At 51.6% G+C, this 21521-nt stretch overlaps 1 protein-coding gene across 1 annotated transcript in view; it reads left to right on the top strand.

The window, feature by feature from the left end:
• The window catches only part of FSIP2 (fibrous sheath interacting protein 2), a 40646-nt gene that overhangs the window by 15719 nt on the left and 3406 nt on the right, over window positions 1-21521 (top strand). The window contains exons 17-21 of the mRNA XM_083714248.1: window positions 51-6861; window positions 7865-16443; window positions 17072-17326; window positions 19509-19700; window positions 21332-21453. Coding sequence (XP_083570374.1) covers window positions 51-6861; window positions 7865-16443; window positions 17072-17326; window positions 19509-19700; window positions 21332-21453 — 15959 coding nt within the window. The remainder of the gene's footprint in view (window positions 1-50; window positions 6862-7864; window positions 16444-17071; window positions 17327-19508; window positions 19701-21331; window positions 21454-21521) is intronic.

Here is a 21521-nt window from a genome sequence, read left to right on the forward strand (position 1 = left end):
TCAATAACCCCTTTTCTCCCTCTCCCTCTCCCTCTCCCTTTCCATAATAGATCTCTGCTCCGGAGCTTAATAGTATCATCCAGAATATAATGACCTGGGTCGTGTCGGCCGTTACCAGCATCCTCTACCCGGCCCTCACCAAGTTCGAAGAGCGGGTCAGGACCAGAGTGTACACCATCTCTGAAGAGTCTGTGCTGTCCTCGGACAACTCCAGCAGCTGCAGCAGCTGCAACGAGGACCTCTACGAAACCTACAGGACCCTCCCCACCATGTCCGCCAGGAAGGTCAGCTTCACGGACACCAGCATCAAGCCCGCCACCTCGAGCGACCTGAGGACCATCAGCGGGAAGCCTGCTTCCCTGCTCTCCTCCAAGTCCTCCTACACCTCTTTTACCAAGAGCACCCAGGTCTCGCTGGACACTGACCTCATCAAAGGGAAGCTGAAGAGAGGGAAGACGGCCATATTTCTGTCCCCGACCAAGCACTGTGGGCTGCTGTCCACCACCACGAGCATGCGCAGCTCCAAATCGGACAGCCAGATCACCCAGATGCAGAAAGGTCCCGTCGACAGCCCTGAGAAGCCAGGCGCTTTGTATCACGGCAAACGCAAGTGCATGATGTCAAGGGGGCTCTTTGGCAAAGATACTACAACAACTACCACGACTGGCACCACCACCACGGACACAGAAGGGCTTTCCTTTGTGGAAGGAGAACAAAAGCCTCCTCCTCATGGCCCTATAGACCAGAGAGAGGGCATCTGCTTGAAGGACCTCAAGAGCATTTTTGCCGAGCTGAAACTTCCCCTCACCAAAATCACGGCTATTATCCTCGACGACGTTTTCAAAATGATACTGGTGGACCAGGGCTGCTCTGTCAGCATTTCCGTGGAGGACCTCCTGGAATCCATCTCCGAAAGCCTTTTAGGCAGCCCGCCCTCAGGCCAGCCAGTCGCCGGGTCAGTCTCCAGGATCGCCAGCTTCGTGGCTGCTGACATTGTGGAAAGTGTGCTCAGCAAGCTGCACTCCACTACTCAGAAGAAGTATTTCGAGACCATCTCCAAGGACGGCTTCATGGCCGAGTGCAAAGTCATGTGCGTCATGGCGTCCGGGAAGCATTCTGCACCTGACCCGTCCTTCTGGCGGTCTCGGATGCCCCTGTCCCTCGAGTCGACGTATGAGATCGCGGAGGAGATCATTCAGATTATCATTGAGAAGCTGAAAGTGTTCGCCACTTCGAGCCAAACGAAAGTGTCCCAGTTTGAGCTGTGTGCCAAGATTAAAGCCATCGGGATGCCTCTGAATCAGCTTTGTGCATCAGTCCCACCGCACACGGTAGAATCCGAGGCAGCCAATGCCCTAGTGAAGGACACAATCCGCAAGATAGTTTCCAAAACGGTTGCTTCCTCAGAGACAAACCTCCTCCAGTATGTGGAAGAGATGATTGCCAGCATCTTAAACTTCATCCAGAGGCAAATGTGCCCGGAAGGGACGCTACCTACCAGGGAGAGCTCGATTGTGCTTCAGCTCATCAATGACGTGTTCAACAGCTTGAGTACAGAAAAACTCCAGGGTATTTATCCAGCGGCAAAACCAAGACCTTGCCTCAGAGTGCAGGGGGAGCTTCCCAGCCGCGGAGCTTCTCCTGATCCCAAGGCCATGACGGTAACGGGAGCCACACATGTGTCAGGTGAGAAATCGCCGAGGAAGCCGTTCTCTCCCGTTAATGTCCCCGGTATGGTCATTTATTCTGAGATGGAAGCGGAGGAAAAAGAGAAAAGGGAACCCGACGGAACTTTGTCATCGGTCAACAAGGAGCGGCAAGTGCTGCTGACAGAAGAGGCCCCGGATAAAGTAAGATATGAAAGCTTTGGGCTGGAATCCCGGCAGTGGAACAGACTGAGCCCCAAATCAGCTGAAGCGGAAAAAGAGGGCAGGACCGATGCAAAAGGTGCAGAAAAGGACATGGAGCATTTCGTCCAAGACGCCATTTTCTCCTCTCTCGGAGGTCAGCAGAAAGGACAATGGGCCACAGCTGGTGAGTGGTCCTTGGAGCAGGCCTTGCAGAAAATGGAAGAGGACTTCAAGGAGGAAGAGCAATCTCCGATAATCCGGACCGTGTGGAATCTCTTGAATGAAATGTTCCAGCATATTTGGGCTGAACAACCGGTTTGGCCCCCTGGCCCTCCTCCTCCATCTCTTGCCCACATGGACATCAGTCGGTGCCCGCCTGAAGAGCAGCCAGCCTCCAAAGGGCACACTGCCGAGCTCAGGGCTCAGGGTGTGATCCCTGATGCAGACGTCAGCACTTTTGCCTGCGATCTGGTGAAGACGGCGTTTGAGAAGATCTCGCGCGCCACTCAAACTGAGGCGGAGGGCATCCGAAGCAGGCACTCGAGTCTGATTATCACCGACATCTTCCCTCTTAATGTACCTGGAGACGCCAACAAAAGTCCACCGACGGTGCATTTCAGAGAACCAGAGACAGCTTGTCAGTCAAGACCTGCCCAGGAGCAAACACAGACCAGCCCCACAAGCACTGCAGAAGATTCAGCCAGGGCTAGCCAGCCCGAGCATCACCTTCCACCCAAATCAGACCTGGCTAATGACCTGGTACAAACATTTATCTCCAAGCTGGAAACCTTTGTCACCTGCAAAGTGGAATCCCAGCTTTGCTCAGACATGAAAAACCTCAAAACGTGCATCAGTTCAGACTTCTCCTCTGCCATCCAGCAGGAACTCAGGCGGATGCTGGCAAATCAGTGTGGGGGTTTGCCCAGCTGCTTAGAAGGCATTTTGAACAGTTCTGTTTTAGGTGGGAAGGAAAAGGCACTGCGGTCGTCTCACGCGAACTTAAAACCATATGCCCAGGATGTGGCCAAGATGGTGCTGAAGAGCCTGAAGCATGGGCTGGACAGGGAAGTGGAGAAGATTTCCATGCCTCCCGTTATATTCTCCGAAAGCATTGCCGCCAGCCAGATCGTCAGCCTGGTTTTGATGGTCTTTGCCCCCTCGGAAGTGCAGTGCTCTTTACCCCGGCAAGACAGCATCTTGGAGAAGCTTTTCAGGAAGAACCCTGACTACAAGAGAGATATCCAGGCCCAAATCCAGAACACAGTTGAGATGTTTTTAAATGAAATCTACCAGACTGTCATGTTGGATGTGGGAAGCGCTTCTCCTTCTCCCTTGGCCACCGAGAAACTTCACACACCTGGGACTTCTAAGGCAGGAACGCTCAGCGCCAAGAAAGTCCCCTCTGCTCCTTTGGTGGGGAAACCCGACGTCTCGCTGGTTTCCAATGACGTGGTGGACATTGTGCTTGAAGATCTAAGCTCTGGCCTTGCAACTGTTCTGAATACAAGGGGAGCCCTCTCTGACCGACTCCAGTGCCTCCTCTTTGACCTTATTCAGAGAACTGTTGAGCCTCTCACTCAGCTGGCTGGACGAGAGGCCAAGGGTGGACTCAGGAGCCATTTCCTGGATCACAAAGCAGATCGCCACAAAGTTCCAGGCCTGACAAAAGGCAGAAAGACAGCAGAGTTTGGATCCAAGCAGCTATCGAAGGACTGTTCCCCAGAAAGGATGGCAAAATACTTAGTCGACAACATTTCCCACAGGCTGGAGCTGTTTGCCGAGGAGAAACTGGAATCTGAGTTGGCCACAGATGGTCAGCCGAGAGCCGGAGAGGGCAAGGCGGGCAGCCACCGCAACAAAGCCAAAGTTGTCGTCCAAGAGTCCCTGTCCAACTTGAGACTCTGTGCTGAGAAACTGACCAGTACCATCCTGAAAGTCATCCAGGCGGACCTGGAACGGGAGATGCTTTCTTGCCAGAACATCATCCCGTATGAAGAAAACGCCTCTGCCAATGAGCTCATGAATGACCTGCTCAAGATTTTGTCTGTCCAAATAGCTCTGACGGAAAACGAGGTTCAGAAAAGGGTTCTGAAAAGGATTTTTAGGCAGCAGCCGTCGGGGCAGAAAGGAGGTTTCCCACTGGTGACAGGAGTGGAAGATGTCCTCAACCAGGTGACCCAAAAGGTTGTGGGTGAGTTGGGCCACCTACCGTCTTTTCGCACAGACTCCTTATGCTTTGGTTCCGAATCAAAGTCTTCTGCCTATAATGGGATGATAGACGCCATCTCCCAGGCAAATGCCGGGAGTGTAGCTGGCGAAATTGTGGACAGCGTGTTCGCGAAGATCTACTCCATTGTCATGGAAATGCTGTTTGGCTCAAGGGATGGGGACAATTCAGGCAGAAAAAAAGACCCATCTGTGGAGGCATCTTCCCCCACAGGGAAATCAGAGATCCAGAAGATGACTCTGGCCCTTTCCCAACTCCACCCTACACCACAGACCATTGGGGAAGAACTGGTCCAGAATGTGCTAAACAAAATCGCCTGCTTTGCGGCATCCAATTTGGAAGAAGTCCTCCCACAGTCTATGCAGCAGAAGCGGAGGAGGCACTCCGGCTTCCAGTATGAAATGCATGGTGGTGACGGCATGGCAGGGAGGCCCCAAGCCTTCTCTGACGACTCCGAAACCTCCCTCATGAGAGCGAGCTTGTGCAAGTCAGACTTGACAGTGTACGCAAAGGATGTCGTTGGCAAAGTCCTGGGAACCATCATTGACGATTTCAAAACCGAAGATTACCATCGGACAATACTACGGGTCAACACCTTATCGTCGGAGCAGATCTCCCTCGCGAGTGATCTGGTGCATTCCATTGTGCAAGACCTGCACATTGACAGCCCACATTCTCACATGCACCAACACACCACCGCAAAGTCTTTCAGGATGGACAACGGGCAGATGTATCTCCAGATTGAGTCGACCACAAAGGACATCCGGGGTAAACCCAAGTGCCTTTTCTACGAGGACTTTCTGACTTACCTCAAGCAAGTGCTCCCCAAGGAAGGCATCTTGAAAGACATATTTGAGCAGCAGCCGCTGACCGATGCAAACATCAACGAAACCCTCAAAATGCTGCAAGTGGCAGAGAGCATCGTAAGCGAGGTTCTAATGAGGACCCGAGATCTTGAGTCGTCTGTTTGCATCCTGAAGAAGACACAGGGAGAGCTGAACGAGAGGCTCTTCTGCTGCAGTTTCAAGAGATCGGAGGCACCAGGGCTTTTCCACAGTGATTCCCAGGCCGAGATCGGCTCAGTTGCCAGGGACATTGTAGCCAGTGTGTTTGAGAATGTGCATAAGTGTCTGATGAGCAGCATTCCTGCTACGTCAGACGGGTTCCCGGGGAGGAAAATCCCACCCAAAGGCCGAAAGAACCGGTTCACCCAACCCGACTTTCCTTTCTATAATGTTTCACTGAAGGGGGCCATGGATACAATAGACAAGATAGCCAAGGAGACAGTGGAGTGCACTGTCCTCATGCTGGAGACCTTTGTGGCCCGGCATTTCAGGCGGGACTTCCGGTGCAACTTTTTGGAAATTGTGAAATTCCCGCTGGAGAGTCTCTCATTTGCACAGTTGACCCGCTCTTTGGATTCTATCTCGGCCCAGGTCGGGAATGTGGCGGAAACTACGATGGACGGCTTTCGGAACAAGTTGCAGGGGGAGAAAGAGAAAGGAGGGCTGCCAACTTTGGGCTCGACCCATAACTTCCTGGACTTCTCCAGGCTGGGCAGTGCCGTCACCAAGGACTGCATTGAGACAGCCATCCGGCAGGTGCAGATGCTCCATGCCGAACTGAATGTTTACGCCAACAACGCTGTCAGCAGTGTCCTGGAAATTATCAAGCACACCTTGGACCGGGAGCTCTCCCAGAAGGAAGCCACCCTGTTCTGCAGCTCCTCGGAGAGCCTTGTCCTGAGCGAGACCATCAGTGTCATGCTGGACCGCTGCAACGAGAGCCTGACCGAGATCACGTCTGAGCTGATGGTGGAAAACCTGCAGCTGGAGATGTCGGGGCGAGCCTTTGGCAAGGACAAAACCCTCTTCCAGGATCTCGCCGCGTCGCCAGGCAACGTGAAAACGACGTCCAAGAAAATCAGGAGGATAGACACGAGGGATAGCTTCCCCCCAATCAACGTCCCCGGGATGGTGATCTATTCAGAAGAAGAGGCCGAGGTGCAGGAGGAGACGCCCTCCAAATTCCCTTCCGTCTTCAGGTACTCGGAGTGGGATGCTCACGCCGGGCCAGAGAGGCACCAGTGCTTGCCCGGTTGCCTGTCGGCCCCCAGGGTGAGGCCTTCTGGAAGACGGAGGCAGGACAGGGTCTCCAACAGATTCCGGCTGGATTTCCCAGAGGACGACTGGCTCCCCAGGCAAAGCTCCATCCCTGAGGGGACCATTTTGGAAAAGCTGTTTAAGAAAACAGGGGACTGTGAGGCTGTCCCAAGGCACACTAAAACCGGGCACCGGGGAAAGCCTGGCACCATGCACCAGCTTGAGCCCTTTGCCAGAGGCTCTGCACCAGAGAGCGGCTGCTGTTCCGCCATCTGCCCTCTGAAGCTGGGCCACGCCGCCGAGGAAATTGTCAACACCCTCCTCTGCGAGTTTGGCGTGGAGAGCGAATCCTTGTGCTACGAGAAGAACACGCACCTTTTCCCACTGAGGGAGGGCTCCAAGCCCGGGGCACACGGCTTGCTCAGCCGGTGGGATAAGAGGCAAAGCGATTCCAGCGAAAGGGCAACGACGGAGGAAAGCTGCTTCTTCATGCAGGAAGGGAGCAATTTGCTTTCCAAGTGGGAGAGCAATCAGTACATCTTCAAAAGCAAGAGTCCGGACAGGCATAAAGACCTGGAACTCCTCGCCTGCTTCCACGTCCCAGACCTCTGCGAGATCCAGACATTGGCCAACCATATTGTCCTGAGCGTCATCAAGGAGCTGATCGCCTTCCGGCCAAAAGGTAAGCCTCGGGGCTATGTTGCGGCGGCCTCTTTCAAGGAGCTGACATGCTCTGCGGCAGCCGAAAACAGGGATGGAGACAACGGTTCGTTTGGGTTCCTTTCGGTTTCTTGTTTCCCCCAGTCTTAAATCCAGTTCTTCACATTTCTGCAGCATATAATCATTGGATTGTAAAGTTGGAAGGGACCCTCAAGGGTCCTCTATCCCAACCCCCTGCTGTGCAGGAATCCCAGCGAAAGGATCCCTTGCAGGCTGGAAATACCGTTTAAAGTTAGTAAAAAGCTTAACATTACTTATTGAGATGTAAATTGGGCTGATTTGCCTGTTTTATACAGGGTGCAGAATTAAAAAAATTAATACATAATTTATTATTGTTGGGGGCATCTTGAAAGAGATATTTGAGCAGCAGCCGCTGAACGACACAAGCATCACTGAAACCCTCAAAATGCTGTAAGTGACAGAGAGCATCGTCAGCGAGGTTCTAATGAAGACCCGGGATCTTGAGTCATCTGTTTGCATCCTGGAGAAGGCACAGGGCGAGCTGAGTGAGAGGCTCTTTTGCTGCAGCTTCAAGAGATTTGAGGTTCTGGGGCTTTTCCATAGTAATTCCCAGGCAGAGATTGGCTCCATTGCCAGGGACATTGTGGCCAGTGTGTTTGAGAATGTGCATAAGTGTCTGATGAGCAGCATTCTTGCTACGTGAGACGGGTTCCCAGGGAGGAAACTCCCACCCAAAGGCAGAAAGAACCGATTCACCCAACGTGATTCTACTCAGAGTAGACTCATTGAATTGATTGCCGTGGCTATGGTGAGCTGTTAATTTCAATGGGTCTAACTCTGCGTATAACTTAGTTGGGCACACAACCCCGTTAATAGTTAACAGTAACAGTTTTTGCCCCAAACCACCCAAGTTGGGACTTCCAGAATTGGTTCGTGGTATTTCCAGGGCTTCAGAAGCTCCCTGAGGTATGTGATAGTAAACCTGTCTGTGTTTCCTCCCCCAGATGCTTTGGATGAGAAGGGTTACAGGGCCTCTTGCCCAGCGTGGAAGCAGGAGATGATCCAGTCTGAATCAAGGTGGCTCCAGGAACGGATCTGGAGGAGCACCTACCTGCCCCACTGCAAGAGGCAATCCTCCTGCCTCGATGTGTTTTGGGAGCCCTTGACCCAGGCAGTGGTCTCCAACGTCATCCGGAGCATCCTGAACCCCTGTGCCTGGCAAGGTGCCAGAGAGAGAAGCGATGGCATTGAGACCAGCCTCTCCATGTTCTGCTCAGTGGACTCTTGCTGCCCTGAGCATGGAATCAGGGGCCCCAAATCGGCTCCCGTCAACATCAAAGAGCTGGCGTTCCACATATCCGAGAGGATCCTGAGCATCTTGTGTGAGAGGAACATCTTGCAGGAGACAGTCAGCAGGAAAGGCTTCCTGACGAGGAAGTCAAGGTACATCTGCCTGCCACCTCTCTGCCTGGCGGACTTTGACGAGGTTTACCACCCTCTTGTGAAGGAGGTTGCCCACCTACTGTGCCTGGAAATCGAAATCAGGTGCAAATCCATGAGCGAAAGGAAAGCTCGGGATGCACTGCCCCAGCAGCAGCCCTACTTCTCCTCTCGTTGTGCCTGCGGAGCTTCCAGGGGAGACTGCCGAGGCCCCAGCGACATCAAAGGGGTGGCTTGCTTGTCGGCAATGGACCAAATTGCCCACAAGAACCAGCGGCTCAGCTGCGTCGCATCCAACCTCGACAGCTTCATCCGCAGCTTGAAGTCCACCGAAGCAAAGCAGGTCGTCAACAAAGTCCTGCACATCATTTTGGACTCAATGTGGCCTGGTCAGCCTCAGGGCAGTTTCACGGGGCACTTCCCGGATGCCCGAGCTCAGAACATGTCGCGATATCACGACACAGACCTGATGCCTAAGAGGCAGAACCTTTATTCGTCTGTGTGCCCGCATGCCTACAGGCTGGGCAATGAGATCTTCAGTGGCAACCTGGGACTCTCGCCCAAATCCGTCGTCCTGCTGGACGTCGTGAGCGAAAAGCTGATCCGGACCCTCTTGGACAAATGCATCACGACGGACCATTTCACTGGCACCTTTGCTTTTGACGAGTTCCCAGAGGACGAGCAGTTCTGTGACATCCGGAAGAGTGCCAGCGACGGCGAGCTCTTCCAATATTCAAGCAGGGAGGTGGAAGCCCACAAGACGGACTCTGCCTCCACCATTTTGACATACGACATCCAGTACAGCGAGGAGCCCTGGGTGGAGCCTGAGGCAGGGGTGCCTTCCTATGAGTCAGCGCTCGACATGTTGGCACATACCCTGGTGAAACCGGTGATCACAGAGCTTTCGCACTGCATTGATCATCCAGAGCATGGGAAACCTTACTCGAAGAAGGCCGTGGGGTTCTCACAGGGGCCCTGCAAAAAGGGACGGGGGCAGAGCTTTGGCAAAAAGCACCCGCGAAGTGGTAAAAGTGACATGTACCACTCATTGCCGAGAGGCAGGCGACCGGAGTGGAAAGCGCCCGTTTCAGGGAGGCATCAGGCCCGCAAGAGCTTACGGGACAGGAACAAGACAGTGCTGGAAACGGCCATGCAGCACAGGACATACAGTTCCCGGGCTCCGAGCGGCAAGCATGCGAGAAGGAAGCCTCACACTGCCACTTGCAACGTGAGGACTTACCGGAGGGAAGTAGTGACCATGTCGGGACGTGGGGATCACAGGCAGTTCCACCCGGAGTTCACTACCATTTACTCGGCGTCGTTCCTGGAGGAAGTCATTTGCCAGCTGTTGTTCAAGATCTTCTCTTCGCTGCATAGCAAATACAACCGGGACACCTGCATCGACCTCCAGGAGATGAACACCCTGTTTATCAGTGCCCTGGTGGAGGAGTTTACAAAGGCTGGCGTGGGGGTCTTGACGAGGGCTGATGAAAAGGCATACTTCCCGCAGGTGGACAGTCGAACGGTCAGCAAAATAGTTGACTCCATCTTAAGAGAGTTTGGGTTCCAGCTGGCTGCCGACCGAGACATAGGCAGGGACATTGAGTCGTTGGCTGAGAGGGCATCTGAAATTATTCTGACGGAGATTCTGGATTACCAACTGCCGCCCGTGGTTTGCCGGAGGCTGCCGCGGAATGCCTTTCGAAACATCAAGGCCGAACAGATCATCCAGAAGGTCGAATGTTGCATCTGCCTCCCCAAATTCCAAAAGCGGCAGCAGCCGACCCCGGCGTACATTACTGTCTTGTCTCAGAAGTATTTGGAAAGGGTTGTCAACCAGATGGTGAATCAACTCTTCCCGCCCTGCGAGGGTGCGAAGCGAAAGCCAGGGAAGAGGGAGGTGTCGGGAACAGATTTTGATGAGCTCTGCTCCTACATGATCAAACAAGTGATGGCGTCCATTTCCAAACACAAAATCTGGGTGGCCAAAAAGGACGCCCCCTGCCGTTCCCATTCGGAGACGGAGATTCAGACCATGGTCAATTCTGTTTACAGGTATATGCTGGAGAAGGCTGGCTCACAAGAGTCTATACAGAAAGACATCAAGCGTCGGGATATGGATTTTATAGACTGCATGACCAGCTTCATAATTCAGGAAATCACGAACCATCATCTTCAAAGATTCGTCTCTAAAGAGGAGTCCTCTTCAGGATGCCCCGACCCTGAAGCTCTGTCTGAGGACATTGTCAGGACTGTTCTGGATAGCCTTGGGGAACCCTTGGGTCCCTGTGGAGGAGTTTTCCCAGCTCGTTTCTTAGAAGAAATTGTTTCCAGAGTTTTAGCCAACGTTCTGCCTGTTTCCAGGGACAAGAAAGAATCAAGTAAAGGGTGGCATGAAGCTGAGTTGGAGAGAATTGCAAAGCAATTGGCCTGTTCAATCAACTTGCATTTTGGTAAGGCTGCAGTTACCGGAGTCCCGAAAGAAGATGAGCCGAGTTTAATGGGCCCCTTGATGGACATTGTTGTCCAGAATGTGGTTGACTCTGTGTGCAACAGTTTGATGAAAGAAAGAGATGTTGCTTCGCCAGACGACCTCAGCAGTGGGAGACAGAGTGCCCTCTTTGACAAGATTAAGAGATTGGTTGAAAAAGGCATCTCTGATTATCTTCTCCATCCACTGTTTTCTGGAGACTTGCCCAAGACTACACCTTCAACTCCGTTCCACGAGTACGTTTCTGAAACCCAGGAGGAAACCGAGAGCCGGTCTCCATTCAGCACCTTCCTATCTTCAGGATTCCTGAAAGATTTAATCACTGGACTGTTGTCAAAAATCTTCCCTTCCACATCCATGGACAAAAGGCACCTGTCGGAGTCAGACTTCAGCAAGCTCTCCACCCAGCTGCTCAACGATGTCCAGATGAAACTTTTGAAGCATCAAATCAAGGTTACAAAAGACCCAGAACAATGTGAGTATTCGGAGGAAGATGTCCAGAACATGACCGATTCCCTGTGCAGCAAGATCATACAGAAATCTGGCTCCCTCGAAGCCGTCCAGAGAGACGTGAAGAATAAGAGCAAAAGCCTGATTGACCGAATTGCCGGGTTCCTTGTGGGTGACATCCTGCAGCAGCATGTCCAGCCTTTTGTAGCCAGGCAGGAGTCTCCTACCTGGGACAGAGCAGCCGCAGGAGACTCCATGTCAAGATTCGAAGTGTACAAAACCACCGTCAAGCCCTTGGACCTGCGGCAGGCAAGCATGGCGGGGAAGAGAGGCCCGTCGAGTCCTTCTTCGTTCCTAGGAGAAGTCATTTCTCAGCTGATATCAAGGATCTCCAACACTTTCTCGGACACCCCTCTAAGTGGTCCCGGGGACTTCATTGGAGACACAGCTGTGAAACTGGTGAAGTCACTTACGAAGGAGCTTACGAAAGCTCAGCTGCACATCCAAGAGGGTACCGAGGAGCCGCCCCTGGGCTCCCTGCCAGAAGGCAGAACCTACAAGGACAGCACACAAGACCTGGAGCCTGAGGAACATACTGATGAAGAGAGGCATGTGTTGTCCCGCCAGACAGCCACCATGATATTTGAAGGTGCCATCGATCGCATGCTGGGGTCAACAGCAGGTCCGCCTCCTGTGGAAGAAGCAAAGTGCCTCATCCATGAGATACTGGTGGTGGACCAGGGTGTCCCTGGAGCCAATGCTTCACCACCCTACTCCACCGTGCTCTGCTACCCAGTCCTGGAGGCCATCGTTGACAGGCTGCTCTTGCAGATCTTCCCATCTCCTTCTAGTAGCACTGCATGCCTAGGGCAGAGCGAAGGTGGCTTTGGCTCTGAAATGAGCAGCACAATTGCGCAGCTGAAGAAAGACATCCTGGACATTGTTCTGAAGCAGGCCATCTGGATCAGCACTTACGGCAACAGGGGAGAAGCTGGCATTTCAGAAGAAGCCATCGCGTCCATGGTGGACTCTATCTACTGTGACGTCTTGCACGAAGTGATGTTGCAGCAGCCTTTCCCACAAGACAAAGAGAGCCTGCGGAACTTGTACGTCACTCAGATAGCTTGCTTCATTATCAACGAAATGTTTAAGTATCATCTCCAGTCTACGACATTTCACGAGGCGCCCTCTTATGTGGACCCTTCTGCCGGAGACTCCCTAAGCTCCTGCATGACGGTCTTCCCTTTCATTCTCCTGGAGGACATGCTCAACCAGCTCTTGGAGAGAATATTCCCCACTCCAGAGAGCATCAGCGCTTGCGTTGGCAACCAGGTTGACTTCTCAGAGACAGATTTCGCCGAGATGGTCGCCAACCTGAAACATTATGTCATTGCAGAGATTCTGGCACATCAAATCCTGCTGGGAAACACCTCGGGGCAAACTCCAGAGATGGACGAAGAAACCAAAGAGGACATCGCCTGTTCAGTTTACAACCAGATTTTGCAGAAGTCTAACTCCCAAAGCGAGCTTCAGAGTACTCTCAAGGTCCGAGGGAACAGCACCCTCCGTGAAGTTGCCAATTTGCTCATAAGGGAGATTTTGAATTTCCACCTCCACCCGTTTTTAGACAGCAGTGATTCTGCCACCCGCGAATGTGCTAAATTGCAGAAGGAAAAGAAGCCAGTTTCTCAACGGATCTACTCTGCAGCCTTTTTAGAGGATGTTGTTGTGGCTTTCTTTTGCAAAATCTTGTCCTCCCCAAACTTTTTGGCATATTCCAAAGACTGTTGTTTATCAGAGTCTGAGATGAGGGATCTAGTTACCAGGCTCGTCAATGCTTTAGTGTGCGAGTTCAAAAGATCAGAAGTCAAGGTCATTCATGGTGCGGAGGGAGACCTCCCTTTCCCAAAGATTGTTCCTGAAGAAGTGATTCATATAAGCAACTGCATCTATGAGAAGTTGGTGGAGCAGCTTGGATCGGAGTGTGAGATTTTTAAAGCTTTCCAAAATGAAGGACATTCATTAGCAGAAAAGCTAGCTCCACTAATAATCAGAGAAATCTGTGCATACCAGCTGATGCCTTTGTTTACTGGGGATACTTCCCCATACCTGTTCTTGTTTCTAGAAGCTGAGACAATCCTTGACCGAGTGGAGACCATCCTCCCGGACACCACACCCTCTGGCTCCATGTTTGGAGAGATGTTCCTTAAGATAATGCACAAAATGTTTCCATCATGGGTCCCTGGAAGTTCGCCAGATTCTCCTTTGGGCAGTGTAGGGAAGAGAAGTCCTCCCAGGAAGAAAGCGAGAAGAAAACCATCTCCCGAGGCAGGCAAAAGTATCCAGAGCCTCATGGACAATATCTGCAAGGCTGTCTGCGTCAAACCCGGGTCTCTAAACCAAAACTATGAATCCACGGAGGAAGAGAGTGCAGCGTTTCTCTGTCAATCAAGGCCAGACTATCCACTTCCCAAGTCACACTCACCTCCTGGAAAGTCTCCCCTTCCCACCTATTCTACACAAACAGACCGCTGGACGATCCACTACGTTAAGCCACACTCTCCTCCCAGCCAACTTTTGTCTCCTCCTCCCACCACGTCCGCAAAACCAGACTGCTGGACAATCTACGAGGATAAGATGCCCTCGCCTCCCTGCGGATCTCACCCTCCTCCTGCCTTTCCTGCAGAAGCAGATGACTGGACACTCCAGCGCAAAAAGCCATACTCACCTCCCAGTCAACTTCCGCCGGTTCCTTCCCCCAGCTTTTCTGCAAAAACAGCTGGCTGGACGATTCACCGCATGAAACTTGGGGAAGGGGAGGTGCAGGCGATGCAGTTTGAGGATGGAGGAGGTGCTTATTCCTCCACCTTCTTGAAGGACATTTTTAGCGGGCTGATAAGCAAGTTGCTCTCGTCAACAACCAGTGTGTGCCCAGTGGAAAAGAAAGAGGCAATGCCTGTGGAGGAGGAGTCCTCCGTCAGAAATCTAGTGGAATCCATTTTAAAGGAGTTTGCCAAGTCCCCAGTTAAGGTCCTGCAGCTCCCCAACAAAGGGCAGGGTTTCCCATCTGTGGGGAAGACGGACGTGGCTAAAATCATCCATGCTTCTCTGTGTGGCATCTTGCAAGATCGGGCTCCTGGAGCCCCTATCTGGGCAGGCAAGGAAAGTGACCAGATGTTAGTGGAGAGAGTGGCCAGTGCGATAAAGAAAGAGATTCTAGGATACCAGATCCAGGGGCTGCCAAGGGCATCCCAGAGCCAGGCCTCAAAACCTTTTGAAATGGGAGAGATGGCAAAGAAAGTGTTGATGGAGGTGAAGAAGAGCAGCACTCCATCCCCAGTCAGCAGTGACAGACCAAACCCGGTCCTGGTGTCTCAGAGGTTGATACACGAGGTTCTCGCAATCCTCTTGTCCAAAATTTTCCCCCTCCCCACGACATCGTCCGATGACACCGAGGAGCAGTGCGCAGAGTTCGATTTCATTCACATGAAGCTCTTGAGCAATGTGATGTCAGAGATCTCCAAGGACAAGAATGCTGAGGTCCAATACCTTGACAGGGTGCAGCCCAACCGTGTTGTGAGCCAAACGGTGGCCAATACCGTCTACCACCAGATTTTGCCGGAGTTTGGAACTGCATCGGCCATTGAGAAATGTATCAGGACAGGCTGCACGATCCTTATGGAGAGGATCACTGACTTGGTGATGAAAGAGATTTATGGGAACCCGATGCAGGCGTACTTTTCGGAGGAGCTCGGCCGACAGCAGGAGGCCATGGAAGCGGAAAGAAACCTGGAGGAACAATATGGGGGTGGTCCTGAGGGTGCAGAGCGTGAGACACCACTGCGATCCCACCTCAAGGGGTTGTCGTCCATTATCATAGAGGAGGTGGCTGCTAAATTCCTCTCAAAACTGTTCAATGCCTTCCCTGTGGACGACTTGGATACAAGGAGTGTTGCCTTAATGAAGGAGGTGGGCAGAAAGATGATCAACTCCTTGCAAAGTCTTCTTTCAAAGAAGAATATGAGAGTCTGGCAGCATGATGAATTGGAGGACTTGGGCTCAGAAGACAGCCGGGCAGTTGGGGAGGTTGTGGATTCCGTCTACACTGACATCCTCAGACATTCCAGCTCTGAAGCGTCTATGTACGATGACTTAACCAACAAGAATGAGGACTTTGTCAACCGGGTTGCCTGCTTCATGGTGAGTGAAATCTCCGGGCGCGATTTCCAGTCGACCACGAACATGGAGGGTGAGTTGCCCCGCTCCAGTGCGGAAATAAAGCTGGAAACAGACAAGATCATCGAGAAATTCCTTGGCAATATTGGGGCAATGGAACCCACAGAGGTGCCCCTGGTCACACAAGTGCCGGTGGCTTTCCTGGAGGAGATCCTAAGCAGGTTGCTCACGAAAATCCTACTTGCCCAGAATGACTTGGGCGTCCAAGAGAAGAAGGCTTTGTCCAAGACAGATGTCAACGAAATCGCTTGCCAGCTGAAGACGTCCGTGGAGAAAAAGATGTCAAAGAACAAAATGGACCTGGTGACCTACAGCAACCAGCCAGAGCTGGACCCGCAATACGAGGAGAAGGTCAACCACGTTGTCCACAGCGTCTTCAGCAACGTCCTGGAGAAATCCGGGTCCCAGCAAGAGCTGTATGACGACGTGACGACCAACAAGGTCCTCTTCCCTGAGCAGATGGCCAGCATCATCATCAATGAGGTCTCCAGCTGCTCCATCAGCGGCAACCCTTGTGACGAAAACTTAGAAAACGAGACCGTCAGTGCCCTGGAACTGGACCGCATTGTCAGCAAAGTCTATGCTCGGGTCAGCTCCATCGAAGAAGAGGACGAGGACGAGTTGGATTTGGCAGATCTGCCCACTGTGCCTGAAGATGCGGAAACCCTGCTGCAGAAGAGCGATATGCCGGTGAAAATCATCCCCTGCATCGGGCACAAGGCGCTGAAGGTCGACCCGGAGATCGTTGCGGAGCACTTAGCCGTCCTGTCCATCAAGACAGAGCCCCTAGAGAAGCTGAAAAAGACGTGCATGTCAAAGATAGGCATGAGCCTCACGGAGCTAAGGAGAGCCTCGATGTCAGGGAAGAGTCTCTCTAGTAACCTCGGCTTTCAGGATCCCAACAAGAAGAAAGAACGGAGGCCCTCTTTGGATATGGCTGGGCGCCTTGGGGTGAGGCCGAAGGAGGTAGGCAGGGTAGGGTGGGAGGCTTCTTTGCATGTGCAGAAGTAGATTTGGTTTAAGGCAGGCATGGCCAAACTTGGCCCTCCAGCTGTTTTAGGACTACAACTCCCATCATCCCTAGCTAACAGGACCAGTGGTCAGGAATGATGGGAACTGTAGTCTCAAAACAGTTGGAGGGCCAAGTTTGGCCATGCCTGGTTTAAGGCATCCTGCCCCGAGCGGAAGAACAATCAAGGCTTCACATTAAGCCCCCATTCACTCTCATATTTAGAGTGAATTTCAGTAGCCAAGATTTATGCCTTGGCTACCATCAATCACTACCTAATTATCTCTGTTAGCAAGCTGCCAACAGAAGACAGTCAGTCCGCCATGATCCTCCCTGGAAGTCCCAGAACTTTGTATACTATCCCAAATGTGGTCACACCATAGATTTGTATGATGGCGTTGCTAGTATAGACTGTTGATAGGAAAACACTTTCAATATCATGTGCGGGTTTTTGTAACTTGGGTTGCATTCCAAAGCTTGTCAATTGTTCATTGTTAAGTCATGATCTGAGGCTCTTCTGGGTGTGCCTCTCCTCGCAGGTAAAAGGTACTGTCCTCCCCCCCCCCTCTGTTCTTGCACTTCCAGGCGGTCTGCAGAAACTCCTTCCAAAGTCTGATGAGGCCAGACATCACGAAGGTCGAGCTCCTGAAGGACGTGGAAAGCAAGCAGGACCTGATCCTCCGCCTCGTGGCCCACGACATCGAGGACAACCAACCTGGCAGGGCCTCTCACCTCAGTGATATGGAGAGCGATGGGGAGGAGCAAGTCTTGAAGGAACACAGATCCTTTTACTTTGAGGTCCCGCCTGCGCCCAAGCGGCGTGAAAGCTCACATTCCACGGTAAGCAAATGGCTCAGGGAAAGAAGAAATTCAACCCACAGCTGTGTCCTCCTAGCTGAGGGAGAGTCGCCTCTTGATCCACAGGGGCTCAGGGAAGGTCTGGACCAGGGCTGACTTTAGCAGATGTGGCGCCGGGGTGCAAATATCTGCCCAGCACCGCCAAATTACCACGGATAGTATTGGGGTGGCCATAGTTGTGCACTGCCATCCATGGGGGGCGCAACTCTCCCCCATACCACTGCAAAAGAGCGATCCTCGCAGAGGCTTGGGAGTGAGGTTGCGCCCCTCCCACGCCTTCACAGGAGGAGAGCGATCCCCACAGAGGCTTGGGAGGGAAGCTGCACATCCACCAGCCTTATGGTTGGCGGGGTGCAGCTGGCAGGCTTGCAGGGAAAGGGGAGGCCTCCGGCAAAGCTGCACAGCTCCCCCACTTGCTGGGGCACCCCTGAGAGGCTGGCGCCGTGGCGCAACACATCACTAAGCCCTATGGAAAAGACGGCTCTGGTCTGGACTCAGGTCAGGTTCCTTGGAAGTCTGGGGGAAATGGGAGGGACACTAGTAGGACCAAGGACATGAGGACGCAAGAAGAGACTACTGGATCAGGCCAAAGGGGACTCATCTAATCCCACATCCTGTTGTCACAGTGGCCAACCAGATACCTGTGGGGAAACCCACAAGCAGGATTCAAACACAAGAGCACTTCTCCCCTCCTGTGGCTTCCAGCAACCAATACTTAGAAGCATTGCTGCCTCCGGCCACGGAGGCAGAGCATAGCACACATGTCTAGTGGTTGTTGATAGCCCTCTCCTCCACAAATTTGTTCAATCTTTTTTTAAAGCTGTCCAAGTTGGTGGTCATCACCAAGGCTGAAGAGCAGGGTTAGATGCAGGGGGACAGGCATTCTCTCTGCATAGCCATTAAACAGTGTGCTGCCCAGGCAAGAAATTAGCAGAAAACAGATATCACAGCAGGAAAACAGGAAATGTTGGAGGGTATGGAGATTTGTGACCCCTCCCCCCGAAGCCAAGGATATAAGTAACTATATGATCTTTAGATGACATTTGAAGGCAGCCTTGTATAGGGAAGTTTTTAAAAATATGTTTAATGTTTTATTATGTTTTTTTATATGTTGGAAGCCGCCCAGGGTGGTTGGAACACCCAGTTGGATGGGCGGGGTATAAATAAAACAACGGAATAGGATATCCTTATTTTCATTGGAGAAACGTTGAAGGGTGTGCAACATTAACAAACAACCAAAAAATAACAACTTAAGCACTGTTGAATCCACAAAAACGCTCTCCCAACTCTCAGGACTCATAGTTGGATTCCACTCAGTTCATCAGAAGACACACACACATAATGACTGTGGCAGCAATTCCCTCTGGAAAGAGCTTTGAAGGCTCCAAGGGCTGGAGGGTGGAGCAAGTCAGGTGGGAAAAGCCATTTTAAATTGCATTTTAACCTGTATTTTAAATTGGTTCTCCGCCCCTCCCATTATGTTTTTATTGTGATTTTACTGGTGTTAGCCGCCCTGAGCCTGGCTCTGGCTGGGGAGGGCGGGTTATAAATATAAATTATTATTATTATTGCCTGATGGTCAGCACAGTCTCTCTCCCCTCAGGATGCAACCTAAGAGTCTAAGCTTTAAGGAGATAGTGAAGTTGGCAGAGAGGTCAAAGGGACTCTGGGGGTCCCTTGCTGTGATGTGTTCTAACCTCATATGGTCTAGCCTAGGGCTGCCATACGTCTGGATTTTCATGGATATAGCCGGAATACGGCAGTGTCTGGGAGGAAATCGCTGAAACCCAGGTTGGAAGTCTAGATTTTGTTTAGCTCAGCAACTTCACTCCCACCCCCAATTCACTTTTTGAAATACAGTCATACCTTGGAAGCTGAACGGAATCCATTCCAGAAGTCCGTTCGGCTTCAAAAACATTCGGAAACCAAAGTTCGAAAGCTCCTACAGCCAAACTGTTTGGGTTCCAGAGAACGTTTGCAAACCCGAACAATCGCTTCCGAGTTTGCAGCGTTCGGGAGCCAAAACGTTTGACTCGCAAGGCGTTCGGGATCCAAGGTAGTACAAACTGTATGGCAATCCTGTCTGGCCCTATCAGCAAGCTGCGATGCAACCAAACTTCCAACTGTTCTGAGGTTCCCCTCCCCCCCTCTCGCCCTCAACTAGCGCATCCCAAGCGATCCTCTCCTGACCAAGACCCCCAGCAGTGCGAGCCGGAAGAAGAGTTTGTCCCTGAGCAAATGCTGCCCCCCTTTGACCCTGTCCAGCAGCAGCGGTGAGGCCAAAGAGAAGAAGGAAGGCCCCCCTATCCCACAGATTGAGGTCACGGCCCAGTCCACAACCAGCCAGGTGCAGATGGTGAGTCCGTGAGGGAATATGGCCCCTCACCTCTAGAGAGAGACGGGTGTGTTCCCCGGGAGCAGGAGGGTCCCCTAGGAAAGAGGGGGGGACCCCTTCATTACCCAGTTTGTGGCCCACCCCAAGCCCCCCAGCAGGAGGGCGATAGAGAAATCAGGTCAGATAAGCCGTTAAAGTGAAACACGGCGGACATTTTAAAAAGAAAGATCCGTTGTACCGTAGGCATCCATTTGGAATACAGGAACTGGGAAATCTTTTCATTAATGTGAGATAATATAGTGGTACCTCGGGTTACAGACGCTTCAGGTTACATACACTTCAGGTTACAGACTCCGCTAACCCAGAAATAGTACCTCGGGTTAAGAACTTTGCTTCTGGATGAGAACAGAAATCGTGCAGCAGTGGTGCGGCGGCAGGGGGAAGACACCATTAGCTAAGGTGGTGTCTCAGGTTAAGAACAGTTTCAGGTTAAGAACGGACCTCTGGAACAAATTAAGTTCTTAACCCGAGGTACCACTGTATTTAATAATGGGTGTAATTAGAGGTTTAGTTAGAGGTCTGACCCTTCAGGACTTGAAAACTCAGGTGGTTTCACCTGGGAAAAGTTGCTCAGTTCTGGAGATGGGCTATTTGTCCATTCAGCTGTTTGCAGAGCTGGAAGGTCTTGGGTGTGGCTGCTTGGCGAAAGTTTTATCGTATTTCCATTCCGTTACAGTGGTACGATTTCTGTTCTTATCCTGAAGCAAAGTTCTTAATCTGAAGCACTATTTCTGGGTTAGCGGAGTCTGTAACCTGAATCATATGTAACCTGAAGCGTATGTAACCCGAGGTACCACTGTAATTTTTAGACAGCAGCCTTGCTATTTAAATTGACCTATCGTGCAAGAATATCCCGGAAGAGAGATTCATAAAAATGAATATACTGAAAGGTGGATTTTATTTATGAATTGTCGGAGCAACAAAATTTAGAGATGGTATCCTGCCCTACACTTCTTGTCCACTGCTCCAAATGCAAATTGAAACATAGGGAGTGGGCGATGCTGGAATAGCTCAGTCTGTAGAGCATGAGCCACATAATCTCAGGGTTGTGGGTTCGACTCCCGGAGTTGGGATAGATGACCTTTGTGGTGAACTGCAATTCTATTATTCTAAGACCTGTAGAATGTCTGGGTCCAATCTTGATTTCAATACTAGCAGCCTCATACCTGCTATTTCCCAATAATTCCAAGAAATCCCCAAAATCAGTGCTGTTCTGAAACCAGTGGCTAAAAGACAGCATCATTTAAAAGGTCTGTCATCCTCAAATGGTGTCCGATTGATCTCAGGAACCATAGTGCAAAATTTGGTTGCGCTCACTTAAGAGCTGTCCAAATATGAATAGAAAGACAACTTTCCAAAATGAATAATAGGTTTTCATAATAAAAATAGCAGTGAAAATGATTACAGTACTGGGCACATGGCTTTTGAGGGAGTGGCTTATACTTAAAAAACAAACCAACTGCAAAACAAGATGCATAAAATGAGGAAGGGGATTTGTCCTCCATGCATGCCTCACCCCCCCCCCCACTTTCCTGAATTATGTGTTGACTTTGAGAGCTTAAAATGAAGTCCTTACCTTTTCCTTTCCGCAGGATGCCCAAACCACCAATATGCCGAGCCCGCCCATCACCGAAACAGAGGAGAGCAGCCCTGTCACCTTTTCCAGCAGCACCCCCCGCACAACCAGCGTGGGGCCTTCATCGACCTCCGACAGGTGCGAGGGCAACATTTGTGGGTGGGCTGGGCTTTGGAGAGCAGGGGCACTTTTCAGGACTTGCATGT

The sequence above is a fragment of the Podarcis gaigeae genome, assembly GCF_964106915.1.
Source record: "Podarcis gaigeae genome assembly, chromosome: 15".
Taxonomy (NCBI): domain Eukaryota; kingdom Metazoa; phylum Chordata; class Lepidosauria; order Squamata; family Lacertidae; genus Podarcis; species Podarcis gaigeae.